The sequence below is a fragment of the Rhincodon typus genome, chromosome 4, assembly GCF_021869965.1.
Source record: "Rhincodon typus isolate 14 chromosome 4, sRhiTyp1.1, whole genome shotgun sequence".
NCBI classification, from domain to species: domain Eukaryota; kingdom Metazoa; phylum Chordata; class Chondrichthyes; order Orectolobiformes; family Rhincodontidae; genus Rhincodon; species Rhincodon typus.
Window position 1 is genome coordinate 24513405 of NC_063335.1, and position 22771 is coordinate 24536175.

The 22771-nt window shown below is 38.6% G+C and overlaps 1 protein-coding gene across 1 annotated transcript in view; it reads left to right on the plus strand.

Annotated features, from left to right (window-relative positions):
* Positions 1–340: 340 nt before the first annotated feature.
* Positions 341–22771, plus strand: part of stau2 (staufen double-stranded RNA binding protein 2) — a 263804-nt gene continuing 241373 nt past the window's right edge. The window contains exons 1-3 of the mRNA XM_048595666.1: positions 341–440; positions 6197–6343; positions 10417–10627. Coding sequence (XP_048451623.1) covers positions 10426–10627 — 202 coding nt within the window. The 5' untranslated portion in view covers positions 341–440; positions 6197–6343; positions 10417–10425. The remainder of the gene's footprint in view (positions 441–6196; positions 6344–10416; positions 10628–22771) is intronic.

The following is a 22771-nucleotide window of genomic DNA, read 5'->3' on the forward strand; positions in this document are numbered from 1 at the left end:
TCTTTTGGAAATACCTACCACTCCTTAACTGGGCAGTGGCTTCCATTTCCCAGTGCTGGGTACCCCCCAGTCAGCTGCTGAGTGAATGTCTTGGGATGAGGACTTCAATTGCCTTAAGAGCCTCAATTAGTGATGGGGCCTTCCCACCTCAAAATTAAATTGGAGCAGAGATGGGAAAATACAAGGGTCTCAACTAGCAACCTTCCCACCCAATTAAATGCACCCACTTGACAAATCTGTCTTGGAGAGGGCATTGAATTCCAGCCAGTGTGTAGACTTCAAAAACATTTGACAAAATGCCAAATAAAAGTGTGCACAAAGCATTAGCCATTTGGGGTCAGTTTTGGGAGCAGATTTAAAGAAAAGAGTGAAAGATACAAAACAAGAAGTACTTATGAGACATGGTTTGACACATTGTTAAGCTGTGGATAAAGGTAAAAGTAAGTACATATTAAGGATAAACATTAGAAGTGGTGAATATTCGGGTATATAAGAAAGTGTAAGAGGAAACATGATAACAAGAGGATAAAATGAAAATAAATTCGGAAAATGAGCCCAGATTAAATTTCAAGAGTAAATAAATGAAGTTCAGTAAATAAATTGAAAAGGTTATTAAATTATATTGTTCTATCAGCTGATTGTGTTAAATGAAGCCATGTTAGAGGTGTTCATTATTCTAATTATGCTGCAGCTTGAATACCAAGCAATGGAGGTAATGCAAAGAATTTCCAGAAGGCATCAGATAATAAGCAATCAAATTAGGGAGAAAATGTAAATAAAACAGAATTCTTTTCCTTTGAGAAAAGGCAAGCCATTTAACCTGGATTTGACAAAGGCAAGAGATGAGATTTGACAATAGTAAACCTGCAGATAGGTAATGCTGCAGTGCAGTCCGGATTCAGCCTCTGTCTTTTAAAATAGATACATAGAACTATCACTATCAAAACCTTATCACTATCAAACTTTATTATTGCGATTTGGGTTTTGTGCCATTCTGTATTTCTGGGACCATTTAATGACAATGTTTTTGTATTTACAAGGTCACCATCAAAGTCTTTCAGTAAGTTTTGCAAAAGGATATGATAAAGGACATTAATAAATTAATAATACAGGAAGATTCAGCACTAATAGCCCATTCAAAAAGATGATTGGTACAAAAATTTTTGCTACACTGCCAAAGGATTTTGATGTGTGCTGCTTGGAATCCATGTCACAGGAAAATTGAGCCAAAGGCCATTAAGCAGTGCAAATAACAGATGCAATAGACAACAGCAAAGAAAAAAGGCCAACAACTGATCACATGTATCCACTGTTTTTACATACATGAAAATTTATGCTTCGTATTAATAGTTATCTCATTAATCTTTTAGTTTTTTTCCAACTTTCATGAAGAAAGTGGAGGCTGGTACAATGACAAGATTTAAAAGACATCTGGATGGGTATGTGAATAGGAAAGGTTTAGAGGGACATGGCCCAAATGCTGGCAAATGGGTCTAGGTCAGGTTGGGATGTCTGGTTGGCACGGATGAGTAGGATCGAAGAGTCTATTTCCGTGCTGTATGATTCTGTGACTCTATGAAGATACTTCCACATATATCATACAATTTCATCCATACGTCAAAAGGCTAGGACGTGAATTTCTGTAATATTTTACATGTGCAAGCAATGCTCTGATTGTATACCTGATCTTATAAGGATACTGAATTAAAGCATTAGATCTCCTAATTAAAATTTTGATTTCAAATTTACAATCTAGGTAAAGCAAAATTCATAATTTGCATTTCTGTTCAAAATATATCATATCAATATATACATTTTTCAGTGTTTAGCTTTCCTTGTTGTATTCCAAATTTGTATGTTAATATGTGATTGCTAATGTAACATGCAGATACCTGTGGTGTATTTGTTAAGAAGCTTTTATATGCGATGGGTCGCATTGGGCTAATTGTGTGAGTGGGCGCAGTGACAATTATGCTGGTGGCAAGATCATATCTGACTAGATGATGAATGGGAAGAGTTATGGAACAGACCAGATGCTGTCAAAATATTTTAAGAAGGCAGCCTAGACCCTAACGTTTTCTTAGTTATAAAGGCAATTGTAAAGTGCCTGTTCCAGATGCAATGCGACTATTCATACTACTCGATGTTAAGCAAAATTTATTTAAACACTGTAGTTAAAATATAACCAATGGAAGAAGTGTTTAGAACAACTTAACTCTACTGGAAAACTTAACAGAATAATAGATACTGTACCTATTACTAATTAACTGTTCCAATATAGTAACATCCCCTTGGTAAAAAAGGAAAATTCAGACACATGCAGTTCTCCAATCCTGGAGGAAAAAACATCAAGAGAAAATTCAGCGAGAGTAGCAGCCAGCAGACATTCACTGAAGGTTCCAGTTCCACTGGGATCCCAATAGCTTCTGATGCTACTGAAAAACCAAAATCCAAAAATCACATTCAGGCTGTTCAACAAAAACCCAAGGCCTCCCAAGCTGCTTACATTACCCCAGACTGCTCTACACCCCTTCCTTACAACCTCAGTTCAAAAAATCAGGATAAATTAACCTCTTAAAAGCTGCATCATCGTCACAGAAGCAATGTCTTGAATGATTTTGGGCTACCTTCTGGTACAAGTCAATGTTCTTAGAAAATTAGAGGAGTTGCTTGATCCTTTTCATGACTTGTATGAGTTTTTAATTGGCTACTTGGGCAGTTTGGCACTGGGCTCGGATTTGAAGATAGATGATGCCAACTGAATTATGCTCATTCTTGTCTTGATTGGCTGCAATACAATCATTTCCATTGAGAGGTAGATCAAGTTTGAACTTTGGTAAATCAGTAGGAAATAAATTTGCAAACTTGTACTTTATTAGAAAGAGACATGTGATCTCTTAAATTTTTATCCAATTTCTTTTTAAAATCATTGATCTTCTCTATTTCCATCCTTCTTAAAGGCATTCAAATCCAGGGGATTACCACGCTGTGTAACAACAGATCTTTCTCACATCCCCACTGTATCTCTTGCCCAAAACCTCAAATTTGTGACCCCTAGACTTTGTACCATTAGCTAATCAAAACAGCTTTTCTTTGTCTATCTTATCTAAAGCTGCTATAATCTTATACACCTCTACATGATGTCCCTCCACCTCCTCACCTCCAAGGAGAATACTCACACCTTCTCCAACCTAGCCTAGCTGCCAAATTCCATTATTCCTCAAACAATTCTAGTAAATCTCCTTCATTCTTTCTAGACTGTAGAGACCAGATTGAATGTGATACTTTAGTTCAGGCTTGTCCAGAGCTTTATAAAGGTTCAGCATAACTTTGCTGCTTTTATACTCATACCTTTCTGAAGTCGAAGGTCCAATATATTTGCCACCCTCAAAATACCATGCACATGAACACTCAGGAATATCTGACCTTATACACTCTTCAGAACTGTTCCATTAATATACAGGCAGTACCTGGGTTGTGAACAGCTTTTGTTCTGGAGTCCATTCGCAAGTTAGTATTCCATGCAGGACAGTGTAATGCAGCTGTTTGTAAGCACAGGAAATGTTTCTATGTCTGATCTTTTAAAAATTGCAGCCCTGTATGGGATTGTGTTTGTAAGTATGGGTGTTTGTAAGTCAAATGTTTATAGATTGGGGACCCTTTGAATATTGCCTTTCCCTATCAATTTTGCCAAATTGCACCATCTCACACTAGTTTATTTTAAATTCTATCTGGTACTTGTCTGCCTGCTCAATAAGCCAATGTATGACCTGTTGCAGTTAATTGCTGTTAACCTCATTGTTTGCCACACATTCAGGCTTGGTATCATTGACAGTTTTTGAAATTTTGTTTTGTATTCCAATATCAAATTCATTTATTTATACCAACAAATGCAGTGGTCCTACCATTGACCATTGGGATATTCCATTGGAATGAGGAAGTGTTGGAGGAACGGACCAAGATGTTGCAGAGGGAACGATCCCTGCACAATCCTACAGCCTGATAAATAATTATTTACCGTCTATCATTGTTTTCTGTCATTAAACCAATTTTCATATAAGCTGGCACTGATCATCCCTTTCCATGGGTTTCAGATTTGTTTATCAGTCTTTTATGGGGCACTTTGTCACTTTGGAATGTAAAAACGTGTTTGACAAAATCCACTGCATTTCCTTTGTCAACCTGTTCAACTGCTGCTTCATCAAGTAATTTGATTAGATTAGTCAAACAAAATTTGCCTTCTACAAATTTAGGCTGGCTCTCCTAAGAAAACTCAAACATTTCCCACATGCCTGTTGATATTTTCCATGATTATTGTTTCTAAAATTCTACTCACCATTGATGTTGAACTAAGTAGCATTCAGTTACTAGAAGTGCCCTTACATCCTTCTTCCAGTATTCACTCTTGTTCCTTTCCTTCTTGTTGGAATGTTTGGGGTGGCACGGTGGCTCTGTGATTAGCATTGCTGCCTCACAGTGCCAGAGACCCAGATTCGACTCCACTTTCTGGTGACTGTCTGTCTGTGTGGAGTTTGCACGTCCTCCCCGTGTCTTTTCCACAGTTTCCTTCCACAGTGCCCAGGAATGTGCAGGCTAGGTAAAATTAGCCATGGGAAATTCAGGGTTACAGGGATAGCAGGTGGGTGTAGGTCTGGTGGAATGCTCTTCGGAGGGTTGGTGTAGACTTGATAGGCTGCATCCACACTGTAGGGATTCAACGTATCTGGCCTGTACTTGAAAACCCTCTTTTTTACAGATTACACATTGTTCAGTTACAATTTTTGCTGTCAAACTTTAGTTCCATTTTACCCTAGCTAGATTTCATATCAATGCAATTAGCGCTCTACCAGTAAAATAACCTGTACTTTAGAGTTTTATTTCTACTTTTCTCTTCCCTGTTAATAGTCATTATGACACGATAAACACAGTCAAGTGTACTCACATAGAGAATTGGTCTATCTCACTCCCTAGCATAAATCCAGCAATGTCTCCTAGGGGATATATTCTACTGGATTTTATCAGTTTGTGAAAGCAATATGCTAAACAAGAAGGACTTTTTTAATTGCATGATATCATTTTTTTTGAGATCTTCAGTGTATATTGGAATTGAAGAGAGAACCCCAAATTCTGCTGTTTCTGAAGCTGTACTGATAAAATAATGTAGCTAACAGAGCTATCGCTTTGTTCACCCTTTGTGAATAGATTGTTCTGCAGCCACTTTATGACATCTTTGACCCAGGGAGGCATATGGAGTTATATCTACAGCCACAAAAACTGTTCCCCTGTTGAATCAGTTACCACTATTGCCTTTCCACTCTTCTTTCACCTCCACCTGTACAGATGAGCCATTTGTTGTTGTTATAAACTTGGCTCAAACTACATTCATCTGAGGAGTATAGATTACAAAGACTGGGTAAAACGAATGAACATCTATGTTGTGCAGGACAAATCTCTAAATGTTTACAATATGTTACATATTATGCTAAACAATAATCTTTTGTTAAAAGAAGTCCCTTCTGAGAAGAGTTACCATAAAGTGGAATTTTCCATAAAGAAAATTATGTAATTCAACCCAAAACTTGAATCTTAAACCTATACAGAAAAAAATACTGTAGGGTATGAGAGATAGATTGGTTGTGGTGAATTGGGAAAATTGGAATACTGTACACAGATAATAGATAATATTTAAAGAATAAATATATGGTTTGCAAGAAACATTGTTATGTGGCACAAAAATCTAGCAGGGAAAATGAGTCAACTATGGCTAAGAAATATAGTTAATGGTTATGCTACAAAAACAGAAATTGCTGGAAAAGCTGAGCAGGTCTGGCAGTATCTGTGAGAGAAATCAGAGTTAACATTTCGGGTACAGTGACCCTTTTTATTTTTGTTTCTGATTTTCAGCATCTGTAGTTCTTTTGGTTTTTAAACAGTTGTGCTAGATCAGGTGAGGAATTTAAAGTTGGCAAAAAATAATAAGCGTGATGATTAGGACCATTTTAAAATTTAGTAAAGGAGGACCGAGAAACTGACAAACAGGGAAACTCTGTTTACTTAGACAGTAGTTAGTAAGTCTTTGGATAAAAGCAAAATTATGTGAAAATCTGAAATAAAAACATAAAATGCTGGAGAAAACTCAGCAAGACTGGCAGCATCAGGGACAATGTTTCACGGTTTCTTTTACTTTTTTTTTAAGGGGCCTGAAAAATGATGGTTTTTATGCTGTTGACAAAGACGGAGGATGAGTGAGTGGAACAGATGGTGAGGTTGCCAGAGGAAAAGACAAAGGGAGTTCTAATGGTGGTGAGGAGAGATTCAGATGCAAAATATACATACATAATAGGTATAAATAGGAGAAAGTTCTTGTGCCATAATTTATTGGCAATTTACATTGTAAGATAGGTCCTATGACTGCGCAGGCACAAATGGTCAGAAAATTCTGGACCAATTGTAGACAATAGTAAATGATATTAATCATCATAATCACTTGTTCTGGACTGCATAGGTGCATTTACTAATGCACTGTTTGTTGTAGCAGCCCGTTGGGCGTATGGAATGTAATGAAATCATACAAATAAAAGGAGGTAATTTAGCTCATTGTGTCTGGCTTTTCAATAGAGCAATCCAATAGTCATATCTCATCCTGCTCATTTCCCATTGTTCTGCAAATTTTTCCTTTTCAATATATTATACATGCAGATGCATATTGTTTGGGAGCGATGTCAAAGAGGGATCTCCAGTTCTATTTCCAGCAGTACAAGCGACCTTTATTCAGAGCTCTTTTACCCCATGTGTAGGAGTGGCCAGAGACTACTCCAAATCTGGCTTTCACGTGGGGCCAAGTTGCCCTCTTAAATACGGCTCAGATCGGAGGAGAGGTCAATGACATTCTGGCTTCCCCAGCTGAATACTGTATTTTCATACATTTTGTGACCAATAATTACATGCAACATTGATGTCATTGTTTCATCCCCCTAATCGATATGTCCAATTCTGTAAAACACCCGATCAGTCAGGACAGCCCTAAGTTCCCATGATCTCATGATGTTTACCTGACATCACTATCATCAGGCCTGGGATCTTTTTGGAATACTTTTGCATTCCATGTTGATGATTCTGCTCTTTCACAGACATTTGCCAGACTTGCTTATCTCGAAGGATTGTTTGAATTCTGTTATTCATTGTATTCATTGCTATTATAGAGTCATTGAGTCATACAGCATGAAAACAGACCCTTCGGTCCAACCAGTCCATGCCAAACATAAACCCAAACTAAACTAGTCTCATCTGCCTGCTTCTGGCCCATATCCTTCTTATTAAATTTTTTTACTGATCTTATAGTTCCTACTATCCTAATCACAGGAATTACAGAAACATGCTAGTTCTTATAAAATTGCTATAAAATACATAATGTCAGTTCTAATGTAGAGTTAGTTATATATAAAGTTTATGGGTTACACCTAATGTTAGAATTCTTTAGCCAACGAGTTGTGAGCAGCTTCTGTCCCACCTGATCTCAGAAGGTCAGACAGAACCCGCTCACAACTTGCTGGCCTTGGAAGATCAGGTGAACATTGTCCCTCTGTCTTGCAACTATAATTCATTCTAGTGACCTGCTGTCTTCTATAATGACATTTACTGACTCTCAAGGTTTTTGAGAAGGTTTGTAGCTCAAGTTGTTGATGCAGTTGTTGATTTGCTCCCGAGCTGGTAAGTTTGTTTGCAAACATTTTGTCAAAATGCTAGGTAACATCAACAGTACCCCTCCGGTGAAGCGTCAGTGTTCTGTCCCCCTTGCTATTTGTGTCTTGGTTTGTTGGGGTGGGTGGCATCACTTCCGAATAGCAAGTGGGACAGAACACCGACACTTCACCAGAGGCGCACTTGATGATGTTACCTAGCAGGGTGACGAAAAATTTGTGAACAAACTTATCAGCTCAATGAGTAAGACAACAACTGCATTTACTGACTGTACTCTAAATGTTTCTGCACTAATTCTTTTACTTAACAAGACAACATTTATTCCATTAATAAGACTGAAACTCAATCACTGTCACAGCTTAGTGAACTTTTCTGAACTGTTTTACAAGACATAATCTCATTCTCCTTTTACCTTACCATTTGTTTCTGTTATTGCAGGATCACACTTTTCTTTTAATTCTTGCTAAACTACAAACTTCAGGCTGTCTGTTCCCAGAAGTCTCTTATCAGACTGTATCTTCCAGACATCTGCAGCTGTGGTTTGTACAGAACTCCCTGTACATTAATTTGTAAGATTTTTTGTTCCGCTTAGACCCTGTTACCTTGGATTTATATTCTTGCCAAAGCTACCATTATTCAAATTTCTGATCTCACTTTAATTCTGAACTCAGCAGACTAATTCTGTTACTGCAGCTAAAAATGTTTGCCATATTTATGCCAGCTAAAAATCCATGGGCAGCCATCTTGTGGCGCCTCTGGCTGTGAGCCTCCCCAACATATGTAGATATATAGAGTTCTCTTTTGAAAGTTGTCATTGAATCTACCTCAGTGATACTCTCATACAGTGCACTCCAAATTATTGTAACTCAAATATGATTGCCATTTTTAGAGAAAACGTATTGTTTCATTTTTAACTCACTCTGAAGAAGGGTCCCGACCTGCAACGTCAACTTTCCTGCTCCTCTGATGCTGCCGAGCCTGCTGTGTTCCTCCAGCTCCACACTGTGTTATCTCTTGTTTCATTTTTAATCTTTATTAGAAACCTTTGTTGATACAATTCATATCCTAAACCTCCCGTAATGTTCTCTTGTTTTGGAACTTTGGAATCATATCTTTCTCCGGATTCTATCCCAACTCCTGCTCTTACTTTGAGCTCATTTTGTCCATGAAACATAGATCCAGCTATCCCAAACCTATTTCCACCAATGTCAACAATAATTTAGATATCAACAGCATCACTAATAAGTGAATCAACATCAACAGCATTACCAATATGTGAGCCGACATCAACGACATAACTAACAAATGGTGCAACATTAAGTACAACATCTACAACAGTAGGAATGACTTCCACAACGTTGCCAAAAACAGCGTGCCTGCTCATCTGTAAGCAATGACTACCAAATCAATGAGATGAAGGCACAATATTTTACTGCCTGAGTGATCCCATGAATAATATTGTTTGAGATAAGAAAACAAGCTATAAAAATGTTTTAAGTTTAACCAATTGTTTAATTTTAAAAGTTAATTATTGAAAGGTTATATTGATATAACGTGGCATTACATACTTTTAACAAAGTGGGATGTTACATTGTTATTCCAAAAAGATTTAACAACAATATTGTCATGCATAGATAACCGTGTATATCTAGAGTACCTCATCATTCGTTTCTGCTTGAGAGTTAATGTACCAAAGTAGATATATTTAATCGGCCTGTTCAGACATGCTATAACACACCTCTTAAATAGCTGGGACTTGAAATTGGGTCTTCTGGCACAGAGTTAGGGACACTACCATTGCAACATGTGAAGGATCTGGAAAATGCACTGGATTAAAGCTCCAGTACTTGTGTTTAAAAGTGACGTTATTTCAGACTTCTGATAACCACAAAATGCATCATCAAGTCAACTAATTTCAAAGTTAAATTCTCTTAATTACATGATAAGCATGAATTATTGCCAGTCAACTACTTAACTGAAAATTGCCTGTTAAGTATTGATTCTCGTTCTTTCAGTTTTTAACTGGAGATTGTAAAATGTGAAATTTCATTTGTTTTTCATTTCTTTTCTGGCAGGTCTCTCTTTTTCTTTCAATCTTAATCCAGCATTCCGTTTTTTTTCTCCTCCTGTACCTGATTTGACAATAAATTCACCCATTCTAATATGTACCTCCTTCTCTCTTAGGCTGTTAATTTCACAATTATTCAATCTGATTAGTCAACAAGATATATAATGATTTACCCTTTCTCTCAGGTCACAGATGCCCACTTTCCCTTCGTAGTCTGTTATCAGTCTCCTCCTTCAGCAACTCACCACTCAAATTTGAAAGGCATGAACATGAGAGGTGAAGTCCAACTATGCTAGATTCCCTACCCCTCTCTCCAACCGATTTTACTGCAAAACATGAATGAAGCATTAGAGCCAGTAATTGTTGCAGACTTTTTTTGCTTTCCAGAATAGTACATGCACCATTTTCGTTTCCCATAACCAGGACATATTAATTAGAAATAAAAATAGAAAATTCCAAAAATACTCAGATGATCAGGCAGCATCTGTGGAGAGAGAAACAGTTAAATTTTCAAGATGATGATCTTTCATCAGAATGCATTTTGTTATTTCAGAACCTGTGGTACTTTGTTTCACGTTAATTAGAAATTGTTTATGCTGTTATCATATTCAACCCTTTCAGTTCTTTATCTTTTATTTCCTTTGCAGTGACAGAGAATGGCGCAAGTTAAAATTCAGACTGCAGTAAACCTATCTGGATCTACCCTGGGAGCTACAGTACAGTCAACAACGGTTACCAGCGCAGGTCCTCTGGCTCTGCAGTCTTCTGTGAATGGATCAGTCCCAGCCTCACATACCATCTGTGTTAGTCCTGCAGCTGGGCTTGTGGATTCTACTGTTTCTATTAATAACTCACTAGGTAAATTTTTCTTTCAATCTGCATGCTTTCTTGAACCTGAGATTTGTGATGCAGTCAACTGGTGATTTAATACAAAGTGATTTTGATGATAATGTGTAATGAAGTGTGTTTGACCAGTTTGAATAATTACTTATTGTGTTTATGTCTTGAGTAAGAGCCGGTATACTTTATTGAGCAAATTGAATACCTTGCACTATTTTTACAGAATAACAGTGGTCCAACAAATCCGGTAATGTTGCATTTAGACTTTTCAATATCTGTTGAACATTTAAGTAAAATATGTACAGTAGTAAGTGTTCGGGATTGAAGGTCAGCAAGTCAGTTGGAGGAGAGGAGCTTTTCAGCTCTGGCTTTGTGCGTGGGAAATTGTGTCCCACTAACTTGATTGGGTTTTTTGAAGAAGTGATAAAGAAGATTGATGAAGGCAGAGCGGTGGACGTTGTCTACATGGACTTCATCAAGGTGTTCGAGGTTCTGCATGGCAGACTGGTTAGCAAGGTTAGATCACGTGGAATACAGGGAGAAATAGCCATTTGGATACAAGGTAGGAGGCGGAGGGTGGTGGTGGAGGGTTTTTTTCAGACTGGGGGCCTCTGACTGGCAGTATGCCACAGGGATCGGTGCAGGGTCCACTGCTTTTTGTCATTTATATATATGATGTGGATGTGAATATAGGAGGTATGGTTAGTTAGTTTGCAGATGACACCAAAATTGGTAGTGTAGTGGATAGTGAAGAGCGTTATCCCAGGGTACAAAGGGACCTTGATCAGATGGGCCGAGGAGTAGCAGAAGGAGTTTAATTTAGATAAATGTGAGGTGTTGCATTTTGGTAAGGCACATCAGGGCAGGACTTATACAGTTAATAGTAGGGCCCTGGGGAGTGTTGCTGAACAAAGAGATCTTGGCATGCAGGTGCATAGTTCCTTGAAAGTGGAGTTGCAGGTACTCAGGGTAGTAAGAAGGCATTTGGTACGCTTGCCGTTATTAGTCAGTGCATTCAGTCTGGGAGTTGGGAGGTCATGTTGCGGCTGTACAGGACATTGGTGAGGCCACTTTTGGAGCACTACGTTCATTTCTGGTCTCCCTGCTATAGTAAAGATGTTGTTAACTGTGAAAGAATTCAGAAAAGATGTACAAGGATGTTGCTGGGACTGGAGGGGTTGAACTTTAGGGAGAGGCTGAATAGTCTGTGGCTGTTTTCCCTGGAGCATCGGAGGCTGAGGGGTGACCTTTATAGAGGTTTATAAAATCATGAGTGGCATGGATAGGGTGAATAGCCAAAGTTGTTTTCCCAAAGTAGGGGAGTCCAAAACTAGAGGGCAGAGGTTTAAGGTGAGAGGGAAAAGATTTAAGAGGGACCTGAGGGACAATTTTTTTCTGCAGAGTGTGATGCGTGAATGGAATGAGCTGCCAGAGGAAGTGGTGGAGGCGAGTACCTTTACAACATTTGAAAAGGTATCCGAATGGGTACATGAGTAGGAAGAGTTTAGCGGGAAAGAAGCCGAATGCTGGCAAATGAGACTAGATTAATTTAAGATATCTGGTTGGCATGGACAAGTTGGACTGAAGAGTTTTTTTCTGTGTAGCTCAATGACTCTATCTCTGATAAATTATTATATAACCTCCTGTAACTTCATTCCCTCAGTGTAGACCAACTTTGTTTTTGAAATTCATTTGGAGTTTTGTCAGTTACACGATACCACTGGCAGTTTCTAGTTCTGATTGATAATCAAGGGGTACGATTGCCTATCATGGAGTACGGTGTAAACTTAATATCGTTCTATGTATGAAATAATAATTTCAATCAAGAGAATTCATTCTCTCTGGTATTACCTTGGGATGTGTAAAATTCCTTAGTGATTTATCATAATAATTGATCTTTTGATTCTGTTAGTTTAATTCATATCAGTCAGCTGCCCTGAAAGTGTTACTATTTATTTTGTGCATTGTATAAATATTGTGTTTTCATTTTTTTATAGTTCTATATCTAATTTCCTTTGTGGAATCGAATAGAATTATTTTTGTAGTATTAATGTACGGTAGCAAATCTAATAGATCATTAAGCATTCTAAAAAAACAAGCAAACTTCATTAATCTCTCAAGTGAAATACTTGTCCAGTATGGTTTTAAAAACTTAATTCATTTTTTACATTAATAAAAATGTTTGCATTGTGATAATTGGTAGGCTTGGTTCTACCGGGGAAATGTTTGGAAAAGAAAATGATAAACATGAAAATGATAGATAAAATTTCAGTAATGAAAGTTGGTTTTCAAAGTATATTTGTCAAAGAATTATTTGATCACATGATGGACTTTGTGTTTATACCCTCCTTTCACAATCTCTCCTCCACCTGTCCCATCACAAGACAGGCTTTTACAAGATAGTCTTAAATAAAGGCTCTTTAGATCATTTGATTTCACCCTGCCAGAATGACAAGCCATTTCAATTGCTGTTTAATGCTGAACAAGAAGACAGTGCCTAGCACAATGCCTCTGAAAATGAAACACTCCTTGAGTACCCCCTAATGGACTCAAATACAGATGTGGGGCTTGAATTTATCAATTTTTCACATGACACAACTACCAACAAGGCCAACCTTTCTTCAAGGGAAAAGGCAATGGTGGTTTAGAGATTTTAGCTACTTCTCTTTAGAATCATAGAATCCTTACAGTGTGGAAACAGGCCATTCGGCCCAACAAGTCCACACCGCCCCTCCGAAGAGCATCCCACCCAGACCCATTTCCCATTTAACAGAGAAAGAAGGTAAAGCTGCTTTTTTTTGTTGGGCTGGAATCACTGAGTTCCCCTAGTACTGAAATTGGAAAAGCATTTTTTTTTTTTAATAGTTAGTGGGCAAGGAAATTATTTATTCTACATCCCTATTTGCTGTTAAGAGGTGGCTGGTGGTCTGCCTTCATGAACTGCTGTAGTCCTTTGGATGCTGTGATGAAAGTCTATAGTATATTTTTGTCTGTGAACTTGAATTATAAAACAGAGGTAAATAGGTTTTTGGTTTTCAGTTCTGTGATTTTTATTTTAAGGGTCAGAAACTTTTTTTAGCCGTAAGTCAAAACAGCATTTCCAAGAAATCATGCGACTTCAGTTAAATGAAGTTTAACACAAGGTACCAGATGAGATAATCAGTAAAGCATTTCCTGAGTTGAGCTTTTATGACTTACAGAATGAGAGGCCAGAGGCTAGAAGCAGATTCAGTTGAGAAGATTAGATCTATAACAGCAGATGAGCTGTTCAGCAGCCTTAAAGTAGTCAAAGGTCAAAGAAAAGAGTGTGAGTTAACCTCGTCCACCCTCCCTCTCTCTCATTCTCTCCATCTCTCACTCCGTCCCTCCCTTCCTTCCTGTCACACACTTTCTCTATCCGTCTCACACACTCTGTGTCTCTCACACATACTTTCCATCCTCTTCCCCATGAGTACGTGTATATATGAGAGAGGGATAGTGTCTATGTATTTCAAGGATGAGAGAGGGAGAAAATATACTTGTATGTGAGTATTATGGAGAGAGAAAGAGAAGTTTATTTTTATTAATTCGTAGGATGTGGTGTCACTCCTGGGCCAGCATTTATTGCCAATCCTTATTGTGAGCTGCCTTCTTGAACCACTGCAGTCCGTTTGGTGCAGGTCAACCCACAATGCCTTTGGGGAGGGAGTTCCATGAATTTTGACCTGGTGACACTGAAGGAACAGAAATATATTTCCAAGTCAGAATGGTGAGTGTCTTGAGGAGAGCTTGTAGGTGGTGATGTTCCCATATATCTGCTGCCCTTGTCCCCTAGATGAAAGTGGTTGTGGGTTTGGAAGGTTCTCTCTAAGGAGCCGAAGTGAACTTCTGCAGTGCACACTGCTCCTTCTGAATATATGTGTGTTAGGGAGGGCAGTAAGCTCACAGAGGACTTCTGAAGCCCACCTTGAAAATTCTGAACCCCAACTTTGTGCCTTTGATAAGAGCATGCACATTCCTTGCCTGCCCTATCCCACTCCCTGCAAAGCAGCTGTAGGTGGAAATAGACAACAACATCGAGCTGTGCCAGTTAGGAGCCAGCTTTTGCGTGTCCTGCCTCCTTTTGGTCTATTCAGCAAAATTGAACCAAGCAGTTTGCTTACATGGCTTTCAATTTAAATTCGGACAATTAGTGATTTAGAGCTCACAAAATGTGTACCAGTAAAGTTACAATATTTTATATTTTAATTCTAGAAAGGCTGTATGTATGTGCTGTGCATATAACACTTAAAATAACTGTGTTTGGAAAATCTGATGCTGTGCTTTTCCATAGACTGACATTGTAGCTAATAGATTGTCTTTGTGTAATACTAGAGTACCAGCGAAGATTAAAAAAGTGTATAAAATGTTTAACTTTGATAGAATTTTGATTAACTTGTGTAATTTTATTTTGGAATGTTGCATGAAAAAGACTGCACCAGCATCTGTCTTAATCTGATTACCTTTATGTGCAGTAATGAGCCAAAACAGTACTGACATCTCTGAAAATAATGAATTATTAAAGACGTCTTGAACTAGGATGAGGGTCACTGGCTGTAGGTGGTGGAAGAAGAGTTGTGAGTGAGTCAGAATGGAACTAAAGGTGTAAAAAGAAACAACAAATTCAAGAGACTGAGCAAAAGATAAGGAGAGGAATATGTGGACAAAGTCTATGGTAGTTGGAGGGTAGAGGCTCTCACTTGTTTCGAAGGTTTTGTCATGTTGATTTACGCTGTGTATGATCCTGTTTTCTGTTTCTTTTTGATTTACCTAGTTTATTAAAAAAAATCTCTTTTCCCATTTATGATTTAAATTGATTTCTGCTGCTTTCTAGAGTGGTTCTCATCACACTTAGATTATTTTATCTGATTTTTGATGCTTGGAAGAAGGTGAATCAGGGAGGAAAGCATTGTGGCAAAAAGGATGTCATCCGCTCACCATTTCTGTATTGACTGAAAATGTGCCATGCACCCTAATCTCACATGCTAATTATTTTGCAAAGCCCATAGGTTATAACACCTCAATTATATATCTATGTTTTTAAATGTCGTGACTGTACCACCATTTCAGAAGTTTCAGATCCTCATCACCAACTCTATGAAAATACACCTCAACATCCCTTTAATCTTTCGTCCAGTTACTGGCCGTCCTCCTATAACGCGATAGTTGCGTTCTTGTGTGACTTCATGCTATAGAAAATTGTGTAATGGGGAAATTATTATAGAAAATAGCTCTTCCTGTCCAGCAGAAAGTTTGCGTTATCCAAACAGCATCCACTATTCATCAATCGAGTTACAGCCAATTCGTGTTAATGAAACACATGTTATAGCAGAACTACCTGTATTATACATCTGTGTGCCCTGGAAATTCATTGATCTGCTAAGAGATTTCTCTTGTCCTTCCTGTCCATTGTAGGCCCCACAATGTTTTATTTGCTTCAATTGAATCTGTCCTCAGCCTCCTCTATCCCAAGGCAAACAAATGCAATCTATTTCCTAATCCAGGCAACACCCTTTCTATTGTGTTCATGCCCTTTCTGTGACCAGAACCATATACAGTACTCCGGCTGTGATAGAATCAATGTTATATGATTCTGGTATAATTTCCCTGCTCATATACTATAGGCTGTAGGCAGTAAAGTAAAATACCCTGTATGTTGTCTTGACTACGGAAATTTTTGGGTTGAAAACGGGTTCCATTCTTGAGTTTGTTCGCAAGCTGTTTTGTACATGAGTCAGAATGCAATGCAGAACAATATAAAATAGCTATTTGTAAGTACAGGAAACATTCCAATGTTGGATCTTTAAAATTACATCCCTGTATCAATTGTGTTCATTAAGTTGGGGTCCCCCTGAAAATTATCTTCCTTCCTGTCCCACTACATTGAAGGATCTGTGCCATACACTCCAGGAGTCCCTCTTTTCCTTTACATTTCTTGTATTCCTACAGTTTACTCTGTATTCCCTTGCTGTGTTTGCTCATTTCAATGCATTCCTTTACATGTCCCCAAATTTAATTTCATTTGCTGTTTTTTCCCAACTGCCCACCATTGTAATTTTGCTCAGTAACATACCATGGCCAATTATTGTACCATCAGCAAACTTTATAATACATGTGTCCCAGGTTTGACTCTAAACAAATATACCATGAACAGCAAGGGACCCAGACTAAGCCCTATAAAACTCCACTGAAAATAACCTTCCAGTTAATAACATACTGGTTGACCCTTTGATTTCTATCACTGAACCAATTTTAGATCTAAGCTGTCATTTTTCCTTAGTTCCTACAGGTTGTTACTTTTGTGAACAGTCTGTCTTGCCGTAAAATTCATATAGGTGATATCAAATATACTATCTTTATCAATTTTCCTTGTTAACTTCTCAAAAAAAATTCAATCTAGTTGCCAGACATGATGTTCCGGTAGCAAGTCTCTGTTAAATGTCTTTAATTAATCAGGGTTTTTCTAAATGATGAGGTGGCCTGAAGGATGTGAGGAGCCAGGTAGCAGATGACAGTCCTTGCATCTTTCTGTCTCCACCTCAATTTCCCCCTTTAGGCACTTTAAACCTTTGACTAAACTTTTGGTGACCTGGCCTAATATTTTATGACTTGGTGTCATATTTAGTTTTATAATGCCTCTTTGAAGAACCTTGGAATGTTTTATTACATTAAAAGCACTATATAAGTTTTTAAAAATTACATATTGCTAATTTAAAAAAAAATCAGATTTCAACTATCAACCCCTGTAACATTTCACTTTCTCTCAATTCTGCCCTGCTTAGTTGCATGATTACCCACACTGCTGTCTCATATTCCTGATCACGTCCTATTTTGTATGTTTGGATGTTTTGTCCCAAACCCTGGTTAATGGCTCTCACCTTCTGCTTGCCAGAGATTGGGAACAACCTTCCTATCTCTTAAAAAACATTAGAGATGACGACTTACCCAAGTATTTGCCAGATTGTGATTAACATTTTGGCTGTGAAGAGGTCAGACAGGGTCAGACATTCAATAAGTGTCTGGGACCACCAGTTACAACCTTCTGCCCTAAACATTAGCACCTGCCAGGCAGTCAGTCAGGCTGGGTATTGCGAGGGACTATTCAGAATATTTATTTAAATGTCTTGCTACCCGGTCCTCATACTCTTCACGTTGGGCAAATTATTGGAAAAAATTCCAAGGAATAGTGTAAATTGTCACTTAAAAAGTCGGGATTAACCATGGACTTTCAGAATACTTTTGTTAAGAGAAGGTCAAATTGATCTTAAAAGGACCTAATGACTCAGTGACTGTAGTGTGGTGGGCGACTCTCAATTGCAGGCAGAAGATTTAAAGCATATGACCATAAACTACAAAACATTTAGTCGTGTGTTGTGCGATAATGTTGCACACAGTGCCATCTTCTGCCATCATAGGGAATAGAAAAGTTTATATGGAGCCAAGATTTCGTTGTGTTGGTTCTTAAGCAAGTTTTCAATTCAAAATATCCAATTTGGTATACCTTACTGTTCAGAGAATGGGGATTTTAGTGGCTATCGTACCTATTTCAACGCTTAAAATCAATAAACTCAGACAGCATCTGTATATCTTTAAGTAATTAAATTAATCAAATATCAACTATGTATTCTTTCTAACAAAAGATAGTGAGATATTGGCTGGGATTTTCAATCGGGAACAGCCAGTTCAGTACTAATCTTAATAATGTGTTCTAGATGTGCCCATGGAATTTTTAAAGGGCCAGGCAAATTAATGGCAGGGAGTGGGCACTTTTTATTGAATTTTCCTGTGGGATGTGGGTGTCATTGATTGGGCCAGGATTTATTGCCCATCCCTAGTGCCCTTGAGAAACTGCTGCATGGAACTGCTATAGTCCATGTACTGTAGGTAGACCCATAATGTCTTAATGGAATTATAGGATTTTGTCTCAGTGACAGTGAAGGAATATTTCTAAGTCAGGATAGTGAGTAATTTGGAGGGAAACTTGCAGGTGGTGTTCCCACGTATCAGCTGCCCTTGTCCTTCTTGATGGAAGTGGTCATGAGTGCCGTCCATTCACAGACAGAGGGCGGGCTCCCTATCCTGGAGGATCAGTGAATGGCCTACCAGCATTTCAGGATCAGCAGTCCCATAGGGCGTGGGGAAGCTACCTATCTGAAGATGAAGAGGGGGGCAAAGGCAAGGTAAGTTTATTTTTCTGGCTGCATAGCCATAAATCTGAGGGACAGCCAGAAATCACAGACCCTCATTATGGTCTGGCAGTGGGATTCCCTCAGTGTTTCTTTGTCTCTAAAACCTACTCCCAATTTAAGCCCGCTTGGTCCAGGCTAAAGAGGGCTGGCCCTATTGACAACTGAAAATCTTGGTATTTTGAATCAACTTATTCAGGTGTTAGGACACACTTCTAGTGGAGGTGGGAGTTGAAACCATACCTCCTGGCCCAGAGATACAGACATTACCACTATGCCACAAGAGCCCTTATGACTGAAAATCACAGTTTGCCCATGATGATTATTATTAATTGGCCTCATTAAAAATGGCTACGGGTTGGCATCATGGTGGAGAACAAATATGGAGCTTGGCAGGACAAAATTGCATATCTACTCACATTTGAACCTGATCCTGACCCCTTTGAAAGTCCTGCCCATTGTATGAGAGTTGTACTTCAATGTCTTGTTTATATTATCGAGTAGATTTTCCAGTGTATAGTACTTGATAAGTCTCAATGTATTAGAAAATTTCGTAGAATCCCTACAGTGTGGAAACAGACCATTCAGCCCAACAAGCCCACACTGACCCTCTGAAGAGAATCCCACCCATCCTCCATCCCCCTTCCCTCATCCCCCTTCCCTATCCCTGTAACCCTGCGTTTCCTGTTGCTAATGCACTTAACCTGCACATCCCTGGACACTATGGACAATTTAGCATGGCCAATCCACCTAGCCTGCATATCTTTGGACTGTGGGAGGAAACCAGAGCACCTGGAGGAAGACATGGGGAGAATATGCAAACTCCACACAGACAGTTGCCTGAGGTTGGAATCGAACCCAGGTCCCTGGCACTGTGAGGCACCGTGCTGCCCAAACATTGTGAGTATGAAAGTATGCATTTTATTGATCATCATTAAGGAAGTACAGATAAGAAATCAAGTCTGTACTTGACTGGAAGCTTACTTGAAAAGATTTTATCACCTTGTAAAAGTGTCTAACTGCAGTATTTTTGAACTGTGCAACTTATGAAAAATATTGAGCAAGCACATTCACTGTTCCACTCCAACAATGCCACCCAAAGGAGAACAAAAATAAGTATTTGAAGAAAGGGAATCCATTCAGGACATCAAGAATGTCTGTCAACATCACAAGGAGGCCCTGTGTCTGCAGTTACTCGACAACAAGACAAAAATTTATTAGCCCCAGTGGACATTTTAATACCTGTCAAGAAGAACAATGCATCTGTTAACAAGATTTACTTGGGGAGTAATGAATGAGATCCACAATCTACTCAAAGCATATATGGAGTCTCATGGCAGTACTGCCAACACTTCTGTTACTGTTGAAGTCATTGACCCATGCATCTAAGTTTTTTTTTGCTACCAGAATTTTTGAAACAACATTTGTCAGTTTTATAATTAAAGGAGCAGTGGGATCTGATTTACAACGGCAAATTTGAGTAAATTTAACAAGTACCTGAACAAAAATTTGAAAGAGTTGTCTGCATGGTACCACAGGAAGTTAGGTTCCTTAGACACTGAAATCAATTAGATGACTGTAGTTGTCATTCCCAGTCAGTTGCAGTCTTGTACCTAACCACTGACATGGTAATGTTTATGTTTAGATTATGTGTCTTGGTGCATCTCTCATTGCAGCCTTGGAGATCAAAAACAGTCCTGACCATTGTTGATAAGAAATACTGGAAATGTTCAAAAGCCCAGGCATGTCTGTGAAAAGAGTAATAGCTAATGTTTCTAGTTTATTACCTTTTTCCTAAAACTGGAACCTGCTACAGATGTGACACACTTTGAGCAAATACAGAGCTTCTTTGGAGTGAAGGACAGAATGGAAAGAAAGGTCTTTTAGAGTGAAAAGCAGGAATGATTAAATGACAAAAAGAATATATGGCAATGTTAATGGAGGTGATAATAAGACAGGAAAAGAAACATCAACACTTAGGTTCTTTTTCCCCTCAGGATTTGGTGTTGGAATAATTGTGAATAACATTGAACAATCCAGGAGTTTTAATTGTCTCATCACTCCAGAAAACCAATATGTTTGGAGTAATGATGAACAAAGCAAGTTGAACACTGGACAGTTTAATAGAGCCTAGATAAGAAGAGGTTATGTTTCAACTGCACATGGCTCTCGCTGGATCTTAACTACTGCACCCATGTTTAGTTACCATGATTGAAGATCTGCTGACAGTTTATAGTTGTGATGCAAAGTTAACACCTGTGTTGTCAGAGGAATGAATAAGAATGAAATACCTGAGAAACTTATTTTTTCTAGCCTTGAAAGTATGTGACTGAAATGTGATTACCATATTATATACTTCTGCACAAAAATAAAGAGAGATTTTAATGTTACTTCAAATGAACTGCAATAGTATAAGAAGGGCACATCACACTCTGTAAATGGAAATTTAAGACTAAGGTCTAGAATTTCTTCACACAACGTAGTAAATGAGTTTCTGAACAAAGTGGTGAAGGTGAGAAACCTAGAATCATTTAACAGTTGTTCTGGAGAGAATCAACATGTATTGTCTTTCTGGATAGACGAATTAAGTGAGGATAATCTTACCATCTTATCAAGGTATATAAAGAATGGATAAAAATTAGACGTTATGATCCAGATATTCTAATGGCCAGATAGTTATTTATACAGCACAGTTTTGAGTCACAGGTCGGAACCATGTGACATTTCTGATGCAGCTAACTTTGAGTGAATGGCCCAGGAAATTGAAAATTCTGATCAGCAGTTCCCAGGGATTTGGATTCCCTAGTAATCTGAGCAACCAATTCACCAATGACCCCTCCTATACAACACCCTCCTTGGACCTGACCCTGTTGGACACGATCCAACATCACCCTCATGTACTCTAGGGCCAATATAAACCCTCCCTGACTCCTCCCTGCCCCCCTTCAGGCAAACCCCTCAACCCCCTCCCCAATTGGGTGGATGCCTACCTACCTCATTCCCCTGACTTGATTGTCTGCATACAACATCACCCACCCACCCAATCCTCTCTAGATCCACCCTGACACAACTCCCCGCCCTACCTGCTAACCCAATAGCTCCCAACCTGGATCCAATTCTTCAACCTGAATCTAACCTAAGCACTCATCCATTTATTTGGTGTTCTGGTTCTTCAACCTTCTGGCATCCTATCCACCTATCCATTTGCTACTGTAACCTCTTATCCATCTGGCACATGATTTACCTCACCCACCTGCCATTCTTACTTATGTTACATGCTTACTTTTCTGCAGTCAGTGTCAAAATGGCTTTGGAATCTTCAAAAAATTTAGCTGCTGAAATGTAACCATAAGTGTTGCAAAAGATGAGCGTGACTTGACTGGCAAAGCTGGTTCTGCGCTGTATGGATTTCTCCCCAGTATCTTCTGATGGAACCATTTGGGATAGCCCAGACTCGGGATTTTAGCCTGAAAATTTGCTGACTGATAAGTGGGTAATCTTAAAGACAACCACTATCAACTGAACTGTTCTTACTGTGATCAGAATTTCTGGGCCAATGTGCTACTGTCAGCGACCCTGATTTAGAGAAAAAAACAATTCAGTCAAGTTTGCACTCCTGATTGGTGAATAATAATGTAAGAATAATGTGAAAGTGTTTGAAAGTTAAGGGGGGTTAGAATCAGCTTTTGGTATGAACCTCTGCATTGAAAGGCACACTCTAGACTCAGACATGAAAAGCAATCACTTGGCTTGTCGTGACTGGAACTGTATCCCAACAGGAAACAATTGCTTTTGGCAAGGAAGGTAGAACATGGAGAAGTAGGTGTTCTGTAGCTCATCTTCTTATTTAATTCTAACTACTGCAGAGCTGATCTTTCCAGATTAAGACACAAATTTGAATACAACTTAGGTGGTCACCTTGCCAACATTTAACAATATAAAAACCACAGTGGAAATG